Source organism: Etheostoma cragini, chromosome 20 (assembly GCF_013103735.1).
Source record: "Etheostoma cragini isolate CJK2018 chromosome 20, CSU_Ecrag_1.0, whole genome shotgun sequence".
NCBI classification, from domain to species: Eukaryota; Metazoa; Chordata; class Actinopteri; order Perciformes; family Percidae; genus Etheostoma; species Etheostoma cragini.
In genome coordinates this window covers 11,672,528-11,694,372 of record NC_048426.1, presented here as the reverse complement: position 1 = coordinate 11,694,372, position 21,845 = coordinate 11,672,528, and the positions used below count along the sequence as shown (strand labels likewise).

Genomic DNA, 21,845 nt, shown 5'->3' with positions numbered 1-21,845 from the left:
TAATTGGAATGTTACATTTGAAAAAAAACACACAACAAAATGGTCATTTTGTAACATTAACTGCACGTAGTTTTAGTATTTGATTTGTCATCAAAAATGTCAAGGCATCAAGTTAGAGGGGCATCAAAATTATTTTAGCCAAAAACTAAATGTAAACATTTGCTATCTACAGTAGATTAACTATTTATACTTATAGTGCATATTTAAATTTGTGCAATTTATCATGTATTTCAAGATGCTAACACAATCCATCCAAAGAGATATCTCTTTTTATTTTTTTAATAAAAAGGTTTCAGATTTTTGGTTCCAATACACACTGACAGATGACACTTGCCTTTTTTTAAACCGCTACAGTGGTGCTTTACTCACCTACCTGAGTTATGCACCACCTTACAGTAATTTATCCAGTATACAGCTACAGTTTAAGGCATACTAACAGCTAAAATTAAAAAATAAATATAACATCTGCACCCATTGTTTACATCAGGATAAGTAGTAATACAAAGAAATTCCCAAAAACAAGAGGCAAAATTGTGGAGTTTAAACACTTGTATACAATAAGAGAGCGCTAGAGGCAGATATTTGAAGACAAAATGTTCATTGGCAAGTCTGCAGCTACGTTATGTAACTTTGACAAGATTTGAAGAGTTACTTCACAGTCCTCTATTAAAGAACAGATCCCTGCATGTTCCCATTAATGAGCGACAACAGACATGGAAGTGAGTCCTTACCTCTCCGAGCTAACACAGAAGGATGGCAGTAAGCTTCAAGGCACAACACCATCTCTTCTGTCGTATTAAGCACGTTTGAATTCCACAACAAGATTCAGCAGCTTCAGGTCTCTTCCATTCAGGTGAGATCTTCTCACAAAATAAGGAACACTTCACGTTTTGAGATTTCAGAAAGGAAAGCATGTGGATAGGAGTGTAAAGGCAGAGTCAAAAACCTAGTGGACACCTCCTACTGGGCTTAGGTCTGGTCTTGTGTATATGTTAGAAGAACTGAACATTCCCATTTTGTCCTTTGAAGGTCCTTGGGTGTTGTTGATAGTTGAATAAAAGACAAAAAAAGAAAAACAATAAAAATATTTGGTTTTAATCTCTCTTTAGGTCAGGCGGGCCATGAGATGCATCGCTGGATCTGGAGGCGAGTGGTGGTTGCTCGAGGTTGACTGGTAGAGTAGCAGGAGCCACTCCATCGTTGTTGACCAGAGCTCCATAGGAGAAAGCACCGTTGGTGTCAGGCTGAACAACCAGGCCCCTGTCATGAATAGTTGGGACACCTGATAATGAAAGGACAGGTAAGATAAGGTTCAAGTAAGGAACTGTGGGTTAAAAATGACAACGCACATTGGTTTATTTGTAATGGCCCTTATATTAAGTGTTTAAAAGTAACAAAAGCCTGGTATTCAAAACTTTAAAGGAGAAATTAGCGTTGACTACCATTGTTACAGAAATGTTGAGTCTTTGTCTTTTTTTTACATAAGATGTGTAAAATTCAGTATTTATGTAAAGTTTATACAAACCATTAACCATATCCATAGTGACATATGGCTCAAAGGTCTTGGTCCTCTTCCTGCTTTTGGTGATGAAAAAGACCCCAAGGAAACAGAGTGCAGATCTGTACAAATCACAAAATATTTGTACAAGTACTTCAATGTATGCCTTCAAATCAAGTGTGTTTTCTAGGTCTATTAGTGGCTATCAGCATTAAAAAATAATGTCACATGCCTTTTTCACAGCAGGCATTTGGACTTGTGGTAGGAAATGCACAGGTGTTACCAATAACATTAAAGATGGCTCTGTTCTATTATTGTGTCCCAGTGAGCCATGACGGTGCGACAGTGGGGCAGAATGCACAATACCAGGACACTGAAACTAAAGCAGCTAAATGCCATTCAGCCATCACTGTTTCATTATTCACACCTGTGCTTTCTTTTTTTCTGTTCTGACGGGTCAAAATGTCTTTGTTAGAAAGGCCTATGATGGACGATCACTCACCCCAACAAAAACATGCAGATGTGAAGGACATCTTCATTTTTAAACTCCAAGTAAAACACAGCGCCTGAAATACAGAAAAAAAAGACATCTTTGATGACTCTAAAGGAGCAAAGCATAGGGTTTTACTCTTTCATTTTTATTGTTCCAAGCAGTGATTAGCATACACCAATCATACAGGTCCAATTGAAAAATACCTGTCAAAACAGAAAAGTTAGCAGCAAAGAGTCACATGACTCACCAGCTACCACGGCAAAGCCGGTGGAGAGGATGTAGTTTACACTGGCAATCAGAGAGGAGTCGTACAGCTTACAAGCTTGGGAGAGAAATCTAAAAAGGCAATCACACAACAACAGAAACATTGACTGTTTAAATAAAGCCTATTGGAAGACCATGAGTTAATTTAGTTGACCCTAAACACATAAATAGCAAGCCAATGTCAGTCACTAACAACAAAACTTATTGACCACTGCGGCCAGCTGCATCCACCATGCTAAACACACTTTTAGGCAATAATTCTCTTTGGTGTTCCTGTCACTCACCTGGCCTGGAAGAGCACTGAAGCCACCATGCACACAAACATGACGCTGAAGATCGGGTAGTCCAGCTGCATGTTGCCCTCGACGGTAAGAACCAACATGCCTGACACCGCCTTCACTGTGATTACTGTGACCGAGCCTGTGCAGAAAAGTAAAAAAAATAATAAATAAATAAATAAATAAATAAATAAATAACAGCAGAGTTAAATACAGAACAAACCACAGAGCAGCTTAGGTGCATTTTGGACAACGTGACAATGTATTCTAATAAAGTATGGTAATAGCTTGACTTTATAGATTGTCTGAAACTGACTGGCATTAATGCCGGAGACTCACCCAGTAACGCGACCAGCATCAGAATAATAACGAGGTAGTTAGCACTGCGCTGTTTGTAGAAGTATAACAGCAGGCAGAATGTGATGATCTCCAGGAGCTGTCAATGAGGGTAATAGCAACAATAAACATTAAACTAATATCAAATAAATAAACCAGGAAGCACTGCAGTTGTTGCCAGAGACAAACATGTATGCTGAACTAGAACACAGATCGAGAAGGTTTGAAAATCTGCTGTGTGTACAGCACCTAAAGGGGAAGACCAATGTATGGTTTTGGTTGAGACTGACAGAGGATTTGATGGTAATAACTGCAGCTTGTAGTGTTGTAAGGGAAAAAGCCCACTAAGTATCTCTCAGACAGTGTTCACGACAGTCTATATGTAACCAGTCTTCCTCTTTGCTAATGCAGTTGTCTGGTGTGTGTGTGTGTGTGTGTGTGTGTGTGTGTGTGTGTGTGTGTGTGTGTGTGTGTGTGTGTGTGTGTGTGTGTGTGTGTGTGTGTGTGTGTGTGTGTGTGTGTGTTTAAGGTCGGCCTTGTAGTGTTGTAAGGGAAATAGCCCACTAAATATCTCTCAGACAGTGTTCACGACGGTCTATTTGTAACCAGTCTTCCTCTTTGCTAATGCAGTTGTCCAGTGTGTGTGTGTGTGTGTGTGTGTATGTGTTTTTGCATTTAGACTTTTTGTTTTTGTTATGGACATACAATTTGTCTATTTTTAACATGTCAATACATTGACATTTGGGTGCTACTCTTGAATCAATTGTCTTACATCCGTCCATTTGAAAGCAGAGGCCAATTTAGTCAACTGTGTATTGATGAGCCTTGTGCTTCTAAACTACTTCAGTCAATGAAAAAAATCTTACCAGATACAAGAGAACAGGCCAGCCTACAAAGTGCTTCACAATGTTCTCTGCTTTGAGTTTTTCATGAGAGTTTGGTCCAAATGCTACAAAGAGGTACGTCCCTCCTATGGTTAAAATACAGCCCAGGAAGGACAGCCCATAGCGCTCTGAAATAACATACAGTATAAGAATTACATGCATTCATATCCAGTAGGAAACGTGACATTTAGTACATTATATAGTAGAGACACTATTAAACATTACAACACAACAAAGACTACTTTTAAGTACCTTTAAGCATTATAAGTACTATCACAAGGTCTCAAAGATACTGAAGCAGCTGAGCAGGCGGTATGTACTTTGTAAAGTTTGGCATGAGGCTGATTAAAAACTTGCATACAATGACACATATTCCACGCTATTTGCATATGAGCGTCTTCAGTTACACGTTTGCTGCACTTACTGGCAAAGTCCTTTGGCTTTGATTTCTCGCGCAGAAAAATAAGACCCAAAATTGAGCTAGCTGAAAACCAAAAGAAAAGCAAGATGTTAATACAAATTTTCCCTTTCAGTTTATTTATTTATAAGTTTGAGATAACCAATATCCATTTCAGTGAGCTCATTTTCTAATACTAGGATAGTAGGGAACAACTACTCACTAAGGACAGACACGGCATTTAGAGGTGCTACGAGAACGAGGGGTGCAAAGGCATAGGAAACAAAGTTGGCTCCCTCCCCAAGACATGTCAGAACAAAACCACACCACCAGGTCTTAGTGCGGTAGAATACACGCACGTCCTTGGTTCCTGCTAACGTCACATGGCTGTATTTCTGCATTGAAAAGGATAGAAGTAATGGACGGTTAGTTGGGTAAACACAAAGTCTACTGCAGTATATGTAGCTTAATACAAAGCAAACAGAGGACAGGGTTTAATCCAACAAACAAATTGGATTTGCAGTACAGATGCTTTAAATCAGACGTACAGACAGAATAGGCAACAGGGACAAAAGCAATGACATGAGTGATAACTGTATATTCATCCATATATGTTTCTATTGAAGGCTGATAATAATGTACGACAGCCTAGCTCTACTATATAATATATAAAGGGTTATTATTACAAGGTCACCCTGATGCTATGTTGACACAGAGTACTGGTATAAGAGGACATAATACTCAGGAATTAGAGACACAAAACTATTCCATATGGGAGACACAACATTCGTTAGGGCTGCAACTAACGATTATTTTCATAGCTTATTAATCTGTTGATTACTTTCTCGATTAATCGATTAGTTGTTTGGTCTCTAAAATGTCAGAAAATGGTGAAAAATGTGGATCAGTGTTTCCCAAACACCCAAGATGACGTCCTCAAAAGGTCTTGTTTTGTCCACAACTCAAAGATATCCAGTTTACTGTCACAGAGGAGAGAAGAAACTAGAAAATATTTACCATTTAACAAGCTGGAATCATAGAAGTTTTTCTATAAAAAAAAAAAAATTAAAAAAAAGACTCAAAGTGACTAATCAAAATAGGTTATCAAAATAGTTTGCAATTAATTTGAACGATAACAACTAATCGATTAATCGTTGCAGCTCTTATATCCAGACTTTTAAACAAACGCTTTGTTATCAAGGAAGTGTTTGTTGCGGACAGATGTCTGTAGCCTACCTGAATACTTAAGGAGATGCTGACGAGCACATTTCCAAAAAGAGCAAGTAAAGTCCCAATGAGATTATCCTACAGAAGAAATACAGAAACAATGATTAAATTATGTTAGATAAATGATTCATATTACGTAAAACTTAATTGCAACTTAAAACGACTATTTCCAGCCAGTCCATCGGCTTCTAATTTAGCCTCCAGGACTCTGTGGTATCTTCAAAGTGTTGCTGTAATAGGACACTTTAGACGTGAAAAGACACAGAATGCAGGTACAAAAAAAACATTCAAGCGTTTAACACTTGCTAAGGGAAGAAAAAGTCAAACCAAAGTATTAACAGAGGCTTAAAAAGTCAACGTTAACCATATGTTGTGTCTCACCGTGTAGGAGCCTCCGTCGGCTCCACTGATATCCATCTTGTTCGCCCTCAGAGGCAATTTATTAATTATCGGAAGTAACCAGACACTCAAATACCAGATAGTTCATGTTGCCGCTGTGACATTATGTGTATATCACTCCTTTCTTTGTGTCTATCTAGCATTACGCAGAGGAAGACACCATCTTTACAGACGAGGGGGCGCATCTCACTTCCGGATTTCATTCCACCTGTTTCAGGCTACGCCTTGACGCACGACAGTTACGCTTGAATGACGTCACCGTGGACAGTGACGAGTTTAAACATAGCGATTGGATAACATAGAGGATTGTTAATGTGTGTCTTGCCATTTATGTCCGACTAAAAGAAGACTTTCAAAAGTATTCCTCTATTTTTAAGACGTTTCCCATAGTTGACTGTAGTCTACCATGGATGTAGTCCACCCGGGACCTGCAGTACCACTTGAGAACAGTAGGGCCTGCCATTGAGCTGGAATAGTTCCAAGAGCATTACCACACTGAGGCGATAGATATAGTGGACAATTTAACGCGTATGACAGCAAATTATTGGGTATAATTAGAGCACTGCCCGGTTGCCATTAGCCAGACACTTAGGAGACAGGAACTAATTATTATCAATTACAACCAGACTACATGTTTCTGAATTTTGTGACATATAGGGTATTTATTTCTTCAAAAAGATTTTTATCTGAATGTATGAGTGAAAATACTTATATTAACCATCTCACCATAGCGTCATATCTTAATCCATCATGACTAACACTGATGGTATGTTTTCTTTTCTCTTTGTGTCATTGCACCAGTGAAGGAGGGACACAATACACAGCAGTACGTCAGCAACAGTGGTTCTATAACAGGAGCTATGGAAAAAACAAAGGTAGGTCAATAAAGGGCGTTAACTACTTAGCCTGCAGAGTTGTTGTTTTTTTCATATTTTTAAAGCAGATAAACAATGGTTTAGATTAGTCATGTATCACTGATTTTTAATAGGCAAGATTGAACTTGACTGGCTGAAGCTGGCATCAAAACAAATGTGTTACATGTGTATTGCTGTGTTTTAGTCTCTGATGTCAACTTGATAACGTGAACTTAAAATGAGGCAAAATTCGATTCTGATTTTCAACACAAGCTGAACTAACGTTCAATCTTCACATTTAATTTGCTGACCAACAGAGGGAGTTAAACACCACCGCTGGGAGGATACCATCAGCCAGTCCCATCGTGCTCAAATCACTGCCAAATATTCGGATTCCCAGTTGTCATCCGATGTTTGTTTGGCCTTTAAATTCCACTCTTTGCCTGCAATGATCTGACATTTTGAATACCTGAATGCTTCACATATAAGTGAAATTAATAAAGAAATAAATTGTGTTTTTTTTACAAACTGTCATGTTTTGCTTGTTCTTCAAGATAATTAGTGTTAGATGTTGCTTGTGTAATATACAGTATACAAATGTGTAATTCATAAATACCTAAGGGAGATGGTTTATTTGACTTGCATCGTTAAAAACAAGGAAATCTAAAGTGCTTTCCAAAAGACAACACATACATTAAGACAAGATATACAAGAATAAAAAAGACACACGTAAATCAAATTAATAATGAAAAAGAGTTAACTGAAGACAAGATACAATTGACTAAAATAAAATAAGATACATGACGGTACGGTATGGTACAATATAATGACAGTGCATAGTGCAATGCAAAATATGAATAAACAGTCCCAAATTAATTTCATAAATGGCAGTGTTAAACCAAAAAGTCTTCAACTCTGGTCTTACATTTGTTCAAGGTACGTGGTGCATAAAAACTGAATGCTTTTTCTCTCTGTCTAGTTTTAACAGGGCTGTGAACAGGTGCTTCTTCCTCAGGGTGTTAACAGGTTTGTGGAGGTATGCAGGTGAAGGTCTTTTTCCACCGCATTAACTTCTATGAAGTATAATCATGCCATTCAAGGTGAAAACATCTTTCAATTTACTTCATTAAAGTGTCCAGAACATAATGACAGCAGACATGATGGCATTGACACCTTGCATAAGGCTATATATTTATAGTTGGCTTTTCAGTTACAGTTTTTTAATGATTGCTATGACAGGTTTTTTAAAACTTTATATCAACTTTCCTACACTGTTAACACAGTCAGCACAACAGACTTCTGCGTAGGCTATACAATTAACACATTTATTGTTGCTTTGACACACAGTGCATGCAGTTAACACAATTGTAAAATGCTTGAACTTCTTTTACACGCAAGCTCCACCAATACTAAAACAATGTATTTTTTCTGACAAATGTACAAAGGCTTTACACACTGTCATTACAAATAATAGCAAGATCTAAACCTAACTTATAGGCTAAAGTCAAAGTGAACAGCTGTTCATGTTGTCAACTGAAACACAAAGTTGATAAAAGTATTGAAGAAATTGCCATGGTCATTGTAAAAGAAACTGTGACACAAAACTGAAGTAATTGTTTTAACATTCACACGTCAGGAGGGGTATTACACATGTTTATGTGATTGGGATTATAAACTAAATTGAAAATGTAAAATGTGATAGATAAGGTCTCAAAATAGAAAAAAAGGAAATTGGAGACTGAAGCAAAGCAAATGAAGTTTAACGAACAATGTGAACACGAGATGTTGAATGTGGAAAAAACAAATCAACAGAACTGCAGTCTAGCTACATGTGTGCATACAACTCATCATCAATAACGCTGATGCCTTGTCATTCGGATGTCACTTCCATATCCTTATTATTGTTCATTACCAATAAAAACTTGCTAATGATGGATTCAATGCAATGCAACAATTCATTACTTTAGATTACAATTACAATCATCAAAAGCCCATTAGAAAGCCTCTTTTATGTTTTTTCTAATACAAAGACAGACAAACATCATCAGAGAAAAAAATTTCACGTTTGTTGTCCTTTTCTTAGAACAACCCAACAGCACAACATACAGTAACAATACAATTTAAGACTACAGATATTCACATTACCCACACACACATACCTTCATCACCTTACACAATTGGAAGTAAAATATAAATAAAACAAATATTTTCCATCATCATCTACAACTTTCTTTCCGGTAGAGCCCACCTTTCCATCTCTGATTATATTCATAAATGGTTCCCAAAGTTTAACAAAGCCTACCTAAATCCTCCATATTTTTTACCGGGTGTGAACTGTGCATTTCACTGTGCAAATTGACCACATAATATGTTAAGTTTATCGTATAACCTATTTGACAATGCCAAGGGGAGTGCTTGAAAATAGTACACAAATTTACATTAGCAACATTTAATTTGCTTTTATGTCATTAAACATGCAAATGCTCCACAAATCATCTATTTTGAGTAATGACTATACCCTATTACGCTCACACTGCATGATACTAACAGTTGAATGTTGAATGTTGGGAATCAAACTGCAACAAAACTCCTAAAGATCCATCATTTTTCTGAATGCCTTTCATATTCCATGACCAAAATCCTCTAACTTTCTTATCGAGTGTGAACTGTGCATTGCCCCAAATATGCGTGAATTGAGACAGTGCTGTCATGTCATCCACATGTTTATGCTAACATACTGAAATTGTATTTTGAGAAAAGGATTTTTGTGTACTTTAAAAAAAACGTTTTTAATCTAATGTCAACAACCTTAATGGTAAATCTGGAACTGACTCTTGCTCAATGTCTATTTTGATTAATTATCATACCCTATCACCTCCACATTGCATGACACTTAACAGTTGAATGTTGGTAGATTTTTAATCATAAGTTGCAGGAGTCTTGTTATTGTCTTGAGTTCCTGCTGGGTCTGGAGTCTTGGAAAGTAAAGGTGTGTCCCTTCTTTAGTGCATAATGTCACCCTGCATAGTGGACAGACCTGTTCACTGCCACCTGTGCATGTGGGTGTGTGTGTGTGTGTGTGTGTGTGTGTGTGTGTGCGTGTGTGTGTGTGTGTGTGTGTGTGTGTGTGTGTGTGTGCGTGCGTGTGCGTGTGTGTGTGTCTGTGTCCTTTAAGACAGCTTTGACGGCCCTGAGGAGGATGTATGAATGGATAGTAGGCTGGTGTGTGGATGGATGTGTAGATAAAAGAATGGAGGGAGCAAACACAGAAATTCAAAAATGCCCTCTTGTATGCCTCTGTGTTAAATCGTGTGACATGCTAAAGTGTGTGTACTCTACGGTGGCTTGCTCAGTGTTCAAGAAAATGTGATAAAGTTGCACTTCCAGTGGAGAGAATGATTCATTCATTACTTGCTTGAAAACAGTCTGTGTGCTGATGCCCTTGGTCCACTACTTTCTTGCAATATTATGGAAATAATACATTTGCTTTCAGAATAGTAATGGATTCTTCCATAACTTCCTCACCCAGAAAAACACTGTTTAGGTCAATTGTGCAAGCAACTCATATGTACGTTTCTTTTAAGACTGCAACCACTCATGGCTGCAGTAATTGTTGCGGGAGCAAACGAGGAAGTGAGGTGACAAAGCATAAGAGCACCAAAATTCGCGTGAGGAGGCAGGTTGAGGTGGTTGATGGGTCAAACAAACACAGGACTTTCACTGAGGTTTGTGTCCCATGTGATTTTTAAATAGGATTACTGACTTTTATGGACCTAAGTACATTGTAGCAGTTTTTACGTGACTCATTGTAAGCCAATCCCAGAGGTTTACTAAATCTAACTGAGTATTCTTTTTTCCTTAATTTAACTAGTTTAGTTTCACAACGTTAACTACGTGTTTAAAACTTTGACTGCTACCTTGATTAGAACAGTCATGTGTTACGGTCATGTGCAGTTTTATGGTGTTGGAGGGCTTGTTGCACTGTTCTTTTGTCAGTTGACTAAATGCTTAATCAACTAATTGTTTCACCCTACCCAACATTTTTCTTATTATTATCAACGAATCCACCCATCATTATCTTGACTAATCAACAATCATTTAGTCTACAAAATGTAATTTAATGTCCATCACAGTTTTCCAGAGCCCATAATGACATTTTCCCGTTTTTGTTGTACGTTGCAGTGACTATATGTAACTTTTTAATGTTTCTAAATGTCATTTTTCACACAATGGTCTTAAATGACAGTGAAAAGAACATATAGTTTTTAGTAAGGCCTTTAGTAAGGTCCGATTTTTCTCATGCAATCATAACGATTTGCGGCAGGTAGACGGTGCTACAGTAACTCATTCTGATGGGTCTCGGATTTCTTTGTAACACCGGAAAGCCTGTGTTAGTATCCAGCCTTTTGAGCAAGGTTAAAGGAAGCAGGAGATTTCTTTTGATAGGCCTAATTGTATTGTAATGTTATTTAAAAGTTTTATTTTAACATGCAAAGACAATTACGAGATTGTGCATTATATAAAACCGACCCCGAATTGTCCCTCAGGTATGTTATATGTCTATTTCATTCATGAAATGGCTTTGCAGTGGTTGTACGTCAGTGGCCACAATTCAATTACATCCCCCCTTCTATGTAGTGGGGACATCTAATTCCTTTTCGTCCGTGTGTGTGTGTATGACCTCCCTGTAACGCTAACTCAGTAATACAGTGGGCAATGCAGCACCATAAACAAAAGACCTCTACGACAGTGGGCGTGGTAAAAACACAACTACTTATGTCCAAAGGGGCCGCTAGAATCATAACAAACTAAAAGTTACAAAAAGCCACTATAAGTAACACAATTGACATATTATTAATAAAACACAATTTACAAATTGAGAACTTGTTGAACTTTTACACTTCTGGCATCAAGTTGCCAAGTGCTCCTGTATCCTCTTATGTACAAGAGACTTAGGAGCTTATTCAGCTAATGCTTCTTACAATCTACATTTCTCACCTTCAGCTACTTTTGTCAACCCCACCAAAAGGAAAATTATTCTCGACACTTTGAAAGAAGACATATTTTATAACTACTTTCTTAACAATCTTTCTTTTTTTTTTTCTCCAGTAACTTGTGATGCGTGGGCGCCGGCCACCATCTCTAGAGGAATGCATGAACGTTAGCGGCAAGCATGACAGTGTGTGTTTAATAACTGCCAGGCCTGTTTTAAAAACCAAACAGACCGGGATTTGTAATGACTAAAGAATGCACGTATGTTAGATAGGAACAGGGAATGAAAGGGGATGTATTCATTACTATACTGCACCACGCAACAGGAAGTCACTTCTCTGTGAGGACATACTCCAACTTGTGGAATGTTAACACGTTATAAAGTTCAGTGGATGAGCAGGCTTTTCCTAAGTCTTCTGCAAGTCCGAGCTTGTCAGGAACATATTTGGTAATTACTCCTAGGTGACAATGACAACATGATAAAAAAGGCTGGAGTGAAGATGTGTCTGTGGACAGCTTGTAACTGTGGGTGTAATACTTATGAATGTGATATTTGGGCATCCCTCCAGAACTCTGGTTTCGATGACATTGTGTCCCATCAGCCAGGTAGGATAAAGAAACGTGTGCCAAAACACATACTATAGTCACAATAATAACACAGATATCATGGACAGGTGATAATATCCAACATTGAGAACAGGTTAATTTCTGTTTACTTATATGAGTATTTTGAGTTTCTATTGGGCCACATGCTGGAAAGCAAATTGGAGTAAGGTTACATTAACGGACTATCAGAATCAGAATCAGAAAGAATCAGAAATACTTTATTGATCCCCGAAGGGAAACTCTGTGTTACAATTGCTCAGATATTAGATATATAAGAAATATAAATAAAGAAATAAAGAAATATAAGGAGTGTGGATATTCACATAGTATATTATGATACAGTATTTATATAAATAACATAATTAAGGTGTTGCAATGGTGAAAAGTAATAATGGTGAAAAGTAATAATAATAACACTAACACTTTCTATTCCAAACTTTTCATTTTGGTGACACAGTAATTCCTGAAACACATTTCCCAATGTCAGATTTTATTTACATGTTAATAGATTTTCACATTACTAAACTATTATCCTCTTTACATCTTTTCATACATTGTTAAAGAAGTATCTATTCCCAGTACTGTTAAACTACAATGTCCTTTTTAGCTAACTGAATCACACCAAACTGTTTCAATTGTACAGACCTATTGTACAGAATCCCTTCACACTCATGAAAAAAGCATGTACCAGAACATCTGACTGTTGAGATAAAAATCCAAACTGTGTCCATCTTACTTCCTGATGACCCTATCCATGCCTAGCTTTGCCGTTTGTTGTTCTGAGTCATGCCTTGCTATTATGTGTGAGAGGAGAATTTAGTGTGCTGATGTCTGTAATTGGGGATTTCTTTTGCATGCAAACAAAAGAAAGGTCACAAAAGCTGGTCTGCCTTGACTCCATTAAAGAGCATGTCAGATGGAGTGCAATTCATAAATAATTATGATAAAGTATAGATCATTTATGGTCTTTAGATCAGAGGTTCTCAATATTTGTTCACCCAAGGACCCCTTACAAAAACACTCCTTTGTTATAATTCGACAAAGCCTATTTTTTTCACTTCTATTGTCTCAGATATGAGAACAACACATATGAAATATATTACAAAGATGTTAGACATGTGTTTAACATGATTGCAGATTGTAGGAGTTATAGATTTATATATAGTTATATAAATATAGTCTTTTGTTAGATTAGAATTTAATCTTTGAACTATTAGCAAAATAAAAGAAAAAATATTAATAAAAACACTTTTTTATATCATTACATTAATTGTGAATTAATCTTAGATTGTGGTCACGTTATTCAGCCCTTCATGTAATGACACTATAAAAAGCCCTATTTCAAAATGGGAAGAAATAAAATGGAATTGTTTTATGAATGATAAATTACATCATTGACACACACAGCACTTTGTATTTCCTTGACATCTTCTCTGAGTCCATACTTTTCATAATTTGTTATATTACATAATATCATGTTAGTATAATTGTAATTCTTTTTCTCCATAGTAGTATTTGTTATTTCTGTCTATTTATGACACGGTATACTTTTTGCTTACAGTAATAGTCCCATCATCAATTACACAAGCAATAAAAACAAAATCATAAGTTGTATAACGTATTTGTAATTTGCGTTTAAAAAATTTAAGATAATTCAGGATTGAATCAACAAAAGAATTTCTTACAAAGTAAGACTCGACAACATTTTTGTGTCGTGACACGTCCTTGACTCAGCACTTCAGTAGTAGATTCATGGTGTATCATGGCAATGCAATTGTGCTTTTTTTTTCTGACGGCCCTGCAGTCACCTATCATTGAATAACATCTAAACTGACATTCACCCCGTTTGTGTTTTGTATTCACAACACATAATGATCACAAATGGAAAATTACAGTACTATTATTATAGAAGTAACAGTTTTTATTGTAGTTAAACAGTGTTCCTTTTCATGGAATTAATCCAAACCCTGAATACCAAGCTATGGCACATTGACACATAGACAATGTTGTGACAACCCACATGGGTGCTCGTGGTTTGCAGCTTTTTTTCTTTTCTCACCTGCAGTTGTGAGAAGAGTAATGCAACACTTTGTCTCAACTGTTGACCCCGACGCACTGTATAGGTTACACATGTCAGAGTGTCGCAGTGATTCACTGTGTGTGTGTATGTGTGTGTGTGTGTGTGTGTGTATGTGTGCGCGTGGGTGTGTAAAAGATGAAGTGATGATTTCTGTTACTTCTTCTTTAGTTCTCAACTTTAAACGTGTTTGTAATATTATGAGAAATGAGTTTAATTGAATGGCGCTCTCTGAGGGTATGGTATGTATGAGATGTAGTAGTTTAAGCTGTAGTTAAGGCAATTATAATTTTAGTTTTAGGCTATAGTTTTAGGTTTTCCTGGCATATTTGGCAATATTAGACAGTTTACAGCAGATAAACAACATTCAGATGCTGCTTGTGCATTATTTCATCAGTTATAATAATACAATAATATGATGTAATGCATAATTAAACCTTAATTTTCCTTAAGTAAGATTTTAAATGCAGAATGTTCACTGGCAACAGAGTAAAACATCCATTGCTACTTTTACTTAAGTAAAGGAACTAAATACCTCTTCCACCATTGCACCAGGACGGCCCAGTGGTGCACCATGTGTAACGTACTGTATGCATCTGCAACTTGTCTCTGTGTACTTACTAATGATTGAGTACCATACAACTACATGACATGTGCTCTGACTTGGAGTGAGGCTCTGCAGGTTGCAGGATTTCTTTTAAAGTGTGTGGGTGTGTGCGTTTATGAGTGCATGTGTGTGTGTGTGCGTGTGTGTGTGTGGGATTGCTCATGAAGATTGACCTTACAGATGCTGCCCACATTTTTCCTGATTTTTGGCATTGCAGTTTGACATGAGACACAGGTAACTGCACACAACTTGATTCTCATATCTAAAAAAAACTGCCTTTTTTGGGGGTGAGGGTTTATCTGTTCATGTGTGTGTGTAAGTGTGTGTGTGTGAGTGTGTGTGTGTGTGTATGTGTGTGTGTGTGTGTGTGTGTGTGTGTGTGTGTGTGTGTGTGTGTGTGTGTGTGTGTGTGTCAACAAGAGAGAGAGTTCTCATCTGTCTGAAACCTGAGGAGAGCCGAGCAGAGTGAACAAAAGCCTGTGTTTAATTTTCTTTTTTTTCTGTCCGTTGTCTTTGGTTCTTCCTTCATATTTTCAGCGCCCTGCAATCACGGCATCTTGTTAGCTTTGGATTCAGGTTAAACTAGTTGCAGGAGTTGAAAAACCCACCCACTCCGCTTTTTTTCCTCCTCTTCCTCCTCCTTCTCACATCTTCTTCAGTCTTCCATTTACACATCTGCCTTGATTTGTGTTTTGTTTTTACGAGGTGACAAACTGCATTTGTCTTGATGGCATGGCTTTCTCACCTGGCCTCCTCTATTCATTCTGTTCTTCCCTTTCTCCTTCCTACCCTTCTCTCATCCCCTCCTTTGCAACGGCAGGTGAATTCTCTTTCAGAAGAGACTGAAGTAATACAATAGCAGGTGCCTGTCTGCCGGATTTGACTTAAAAAGAAGAACTGACATACCCTAGTGTAATTAAAACAGAATTTGATTAAAGCTGTTTATCCCTGCACACCCATTCCATTTCACATGTTAATTACTGAACTTCAAGTAAAAACTTTCACTGATACTTATGAAGTCATTGCCTTGGACTAAAAGAAATAGCCTTTTGAGTCTGGTAATTAAGTCAGTGTTTGGGAACTCAATGTGCACACAACTATACTATACTGTACTTATACTTTCAGTATACTGTATGTACTATACTTTTTGACTAGACTTAATGTATTCAGAGAATGTTGTTAATGTGGCCATTTCATATTCCAATATTGTCTCAAATGTTGAAAAACAACGTTTCAGTCTGTGTTAACATAGTCAGAAGTCGGGATAATAACTAGCAATGATAAATTCATTTATGCTATATAGTTGTTTTGAGAGATCTACATTTGTGAGAGTACTTCACCTTTATTAAGTAATTCTGCTGTTACATAACAAAGTCTTCTATGTCCACAACATTCCACTTCCGGCATTGCTCCGTTGAAATTCTGCCAGATGTCCCTATTTTCATTCTGATTTCCGTTACCTTCTGCTTTCTTTGAATCGGTATTCTAAATCGACTTATGAAGACTATGGTTATCTGCCATCGCTCAGCGCCGCCCATGATGATTGTGACTGGTTTAAATAAATGCCAATAAAACAGAGCATGTTTTTCTCTCATAACGGAATGCTTTTTGGACTAGTGTAGAATCCATGCTTGCTACACTACTAACATGTTTCCTTAATATCTGATGACGCACTAGGGTCATTTTTGGATTTATTACCTGTAAATATATTACATATTGGACCTTTAAATATTTAGCAGCAGATGCTTTTTAAGTCAGGGCTTTATATTGAGAAAAAAAAGAAAAAGACGAAAAAAAGTCTATTTTAGACTCAAAGATGTAAACTTTTGACTTAAGAATGAACTTCCTGTAATAAGCCCCTATGAGATTAAATAACAGAGACTGTAGCTTATTGCAGTAAAAACAGATTCATTTATCTCTATGGAAACAGACTTGTGGACTGAGCCTAGAGGTCACCTGTGCGTCAAGCTTCCTTGCTCCCTGTTCTGCAATGGGGCGCACCCTGCTGCGGCCCTTGAGCAGGGCACGCTGTGATTGTTCCAGAGGATTGAAGAGAAAAAAGAAAGCGTGATTCCTCTAAAACTCTGACAAGCCGATACATGTAGACTGAAACTGGGTGCGAGACAAAGAAAGGAAAAGGGAGGGTGAGATAGAGAAATAGATTATGGGGAAGTATCACAGGTGAACATGGCATTTTTTTCTTCCCTCTGGGACTTGCTGGGCAAAAGTCAATGGAAAAATGAATTGAGTTCTTTATTATACTACTTGTTCTCTTTTTGGAGAGGGTGAAATAAGCAGACAAGCTGTTATAAGCAATGCAGATGAAAAGTTGATATTAACAACCACACATTTAGATTGTCTTGTAAATTACAGCATTAACAGATTGCACAATAAGTGGAAGGACAGAATCAATAAAAGGCACATAAAAAGAAGAAGATGGCTGATGGAAGAAGGTACTAATAGTGGGGCAGTGAAAAAGTGTAAAAAGCCATCATTAAAAAGAGGGACTGTGTGTACAAGGAGGGCATGACTGCAAAAAATGAGTTTCTGTCTTAGGGTTTCATCATTGAACCCAGGGCGAGGTGGTCTGAACATGTTCCCTGGTTTATTTGGGATGATGAAGCAACAGGCCCTGGAAAGCTCTCCTCCTCCACTATCCCACGGGAATATCACCACTCATCCATACAAGAAGAGGGACAGAGAAGGATGATGGGTGGATGAGGAAAAGAAGGAGGAGGAGGGAAGGAAAAGGGCGATGGGAGGGTGGAAGAGCGAGAGTGATGTTTATCGTTAGGGAAAGGAAAGGATATGTAGTGTAGTTTTTCCTGCTTCGGTTAGGACTAATAATTGATCAAATCTGCACACATGCCTGACTGAGTGTCATTTCCCAGAAACACATTCTCACTGCTGCATCATATTCTGCAGTTTCCATTTGATTTTGACATGCAAGTGAACATGCACAATGTCTGTATACACACTAACACTGCATCCTGACATGTAACAGATTGCATGTACACACACATTGACAGGTACACACCCAATAGAATCATTCACCCACATTTGACTCTGACAAACAATTGAAACACTTGAACATTTTGTCTTTTAAGTACAACAGCTTCGAATTTTGTGGAAAATAACGAACAGATTGTTGTGATGCCAACCAGCAATAACATGTCTCTTTGCGGAGAATGTGAGCTGTACTGTATCTGCTGTGAACCCACAGCGCCTGCGTGTAGTATTACTGCCTGCAGGACATTTTTTACCAAAATATCTGGCTCCGCTTTTCTCCAGGGTGTCGATGGCCCGAGGCTACGAGGACGCAGTGAGCTCCCCTGCAGAAGTTCATTTAGCATTAAAATTAGGCCATTTTCACTCACAGTGTCAAAATGGCAGAGATACAGCTAAAGAAGATTTTTGAGCAGGGTAGATGTTTTTTTGTAGACCTTTGGGTCACAGTGGGATGGATGTGTTTTATGGCAAGCCTTTCTCGATACTATAAACAGTTGTTTCAAATGTTTTAGCCCATTGGGGAATGGTCAGTTGTACAATTAAATATGTTTTGATATATTTTGTGAAATATGTTTATTTCTTTCCAAGAGTTAGTTGAAAAGATGGATACACTTATATCTGTATGGTAAATATTAAGCTACAGCAAGCAACTGTTTAGCTTAGCTAAGCATAGAGACTAGAAACAGGTGGAGCTGCCCTACATTTGTACATAACTACAAGACTACTATGTTTATACACATGTATGTCTTCTTTAAAGCATGTTATTAGCTGGGAATGTTACATCAGCCCAGCCAGAGTGCAATTATGCACATTTCTTTGTAGTTCTGTGTTACTGCAGATAAGAATGTCATCCAGAAGTGAAGTTATATCTACCTCTGGCCTGAGGGGTTCAGGATGAAACCTGATATGCTGATGAGCCCAACACAAGCTTTCTGTTTGGGTGGGACCACAATCTGTGGCCCAAACACAACATGTGTGTCTGTGTGTGATGTGTGTGTGTGTGTGTGTGTGTGTGTGTGTGTGTATGTGTCAACCTGTGTGTCAACCTTCTGCTGCCTTTATTAAAAATGCAAACACACTCACACAGCTCTCAGCTTTCCATTTACCTATTCTAGGATCAAACATCAGACGTTGGCAGTTTAAATGACTGGTTCAACATCAGAGATTATGTTTCTTTAAATATCAGCTCACCCAGAGTTTTTTTGGCAGATATTTCCTTCTTATGGTTGTTACTTCATTAATGTGTCTGTTAGTTTATGTTGCATACTTGCTAATACTAATAATACATACTAACAGTAATCGTAATTGAAGTCTGTGACTTCTGCTTTCAGCCATGTGTCATTCCACAGTGGTTGTTATTTTACTGGCCCTTTTAGTTATGTTCATACCAATCCTCTAAAAACAATAACATGGTCCGAGACAGAAATAAAAGAGGAATGACAGACCGTGTCAACAGACTTTCCACTCTCTTAAACAAACGGTTCTCCACATTGTGTTTGGATTGGGCCTACATACCAAACTCACTGCAGAAAAAAACAGAGGAATAGACAGAGGGTGTTGATGCAGAAGTTATAGAGTATTAATGAAAGTACCCTTTTTCAAAGAGGAAATCTTCAAAGGACCCTATAACTGTGAACTTTACTTTTATTCCACCGGAGTCTCTCCCAGAGTCTTTGGTGAGCATTCAAATTTCTCAGAGGCTTGTCATTGCACAGGTATTTCAGACAGAAGGACCAAAGCTCAAGCTTCATTCATTTTCTGTGGACAAAATGCCATATCTTAATAAACATAGAGATATATCTTCTGTTCTCAAAAGGTTGTGCCAGCTGACAATGCATTTGAACGTGCAACATGAGAAGCTAATTTTAGGCAAGCAAATAACTTTGGTCAGGGTTTTATTACGCTAAGTTCGGGTAACTCAAAGTTAAATTAATTATTTAATACCTTGATTATCAGTTAATGGAAAATGTATCATAATGCCATTATGATAACATAAGATAAGATAAAATAAGAAAACCTTTATTTGTCCCACAGTGCGGTTTGCAACAGCAAAGATAAGGTACGTTTAAAGAGATAGATCAGTGTACAAAATATAGCAAACAGTATTATACAATAAATGACACGTGAATAAATAAATTGCACTTTGAAAATTGCCCAAACCAAAAATGATGCACATGTAATGATAATAGCACATGATACAGGATATATTGCACAGAGTCATCAGTGTTTGTAATACTTTATTTTTATGTCGGAAACATACAGTAAATGGTCGTCTTCATTTATGTTTAGAAAACATTTTTTTTCACTTTTCATGCACAAGTCACACATTTTTGTTGAATACATTGATGGAAATGCAGGAACAATGCTCATTTTTTTCTTTCCTGAAAAATCCCATTTTAGCTTCTTTGCCCTCAAACAGAGCTCAGAGATATTCATTTATATTGAGCAATGCAACCATGCTCCTCTGCAGCTTCCCCTTACCCAGGTTGTAAGTGTCCTAATAGCCAACATGCAAATGCCAAAGTGTTGAAACTTTGAAGTGGCTGTAGAGCTCCAAAACTCTGCCAGTGATCCTCCCTGTCCTAATTTTATCTCCTGTCCCATCCTTTCCAACATTACCATCAGTCTGCTGCTTATTCATGCTTCTTCTGACACCTCCTTACCTCCCAATTCTACCATCTTCCCTCATTCTCACACCCCCCAGCCCTGATCTCGCACTCAGGGCAATGTGGAGTTTCTAGGAGTGGCCGCTGCTGGCTGGTGGGTGGAATATTAAAAAGGAGTGGGGCTGATGAGGTGGGGGGTGAGAGGGTCTGTCCAGACTCTTGGAGCCTCTCTAGTCCAGGCCAAACAAAGTGACAGCAGGATTCTGCTAAAGAGGTCTCACCATGCACACAGTACCACAGCTCTGAGGAGCTCAGAGCTCCTGGCATAGGTCAACATATCGTGCAAACACTCGGTGACCGAGCTGCACACAGAGCTCAGCGGAAAAAACAGTGCTCAAAACACTGAGCTGATTTAACTGTCCAAAGCATCCTTTGGTTTAGCAAACCAGAGCCTGTTATGCTTAAAGCACCAGCTGCATGGACATAAGGCCTTTGCATCCAAACTTGACGGAATAAAAATGATACCAAGTAACATCACAGCAATGAGAACCAAAGGATTAAAGCAGTGGACAGTGATGAAAGAAGGATTTAGATCATCATAATACAGTGGCAATATGCAATGAAAAAATGCTCTGTTACAAGCTAAAACCCTGCATCCACAATCCAAAAAGTGTTATCAGAAAAATGTACTTTAAGAATCAGAAATTAAAGTACTCATTACAGATAATGATATAACTGATGATGTAGTATTTTAGAGGTTTTGTGTGTTAAATTATCTGCAAAGTAACTGCTGCTGTCAGATAAATATAGTACATGTCTCTCTGAAACTTAGTAGAGTAGAAGTAACAAAAAATAAGTATACTCAAATAAAGTACCTTTTGAATTGTAGTTATGTACAGTACTGGAGTAAGTGTATTTAGATGCTATCTTTTAGATGCCATCTACCTGAAATTAATAGAAATTACTACCAGACCACTGTTGTGGTTCTTGTAGAACAGAAATAGAAGCATCGTTTTCTGCTGCGCTCCATCTGTGCGTGCTTGATTCAGAGCTACAACGCAATCCACTTCCCCCTTAAAAATGCTTTGCTAAGAAAAAACACACTGAACATGTTCAAATATACTGTAGATGTATACTCGTGTAACCTGCAAGACTGCAACAGTTTGACTGTCCTGAGAGATGCTGGGACATCTTGGATCCTCAATTGAGGAAATGGAATTAAGACATTTGACAGACACGTGACATTTTTTTAACTTCCTCAGTTATATCGTATTTGTTTACTAATCTTAATTAAAATGAATATCTGCAGAAAGGTCGT

General features: G+C 37.7%; 1 protein-coding gene across 2 annotated transcripts; it reads right to left on the bottom strand.

Moving 5' to 3' along the window:
- Window positions 1–267: 267 nt before the first annotated feature.
- Window positions 268–6,004, bottom strand: nipal3 (NIPA like domain containing 3). 2 transcript variants are annotated; one of them, XM_034858354.1, is made up of 11 exons: window positions 5,741–6,004; window positions 5,387–5,455; window positions 4,374–4,545; window positions 4,178–4,237; window positions 3,736–3,881; window positions 2,873–2,969; window positions 2,540–2,675; window positions 2,239–2,327; window positions 2,001–2,064; window positions 1,526–1,620; window positions 268–1,282 (listed from the first exon to the last, which is right to left on the bottom strand). In XM_034858354.1, exons 1-11 carry the CDS (start codon window positions 5,792–5,794, stop codon window positions 1,095–1,097), a joined length of 1,170 nt encoding a protein of 389 aa, XP_034714245.1. In that variant the 5' UTR covers window positions 5,795–6,004; the 3' UTR covers window positions 268–1,094. The 2 variants fall into 2 exon arrangements, with proteins under 2 accessions (XP_034714245.1, XP_034714246.1); XM_034858355.1 differs by having other exon boundaries at window positions 5,759–6,004.
- Window positions 6,005–21,845: the final 15,841 nt, after the last annotated feature.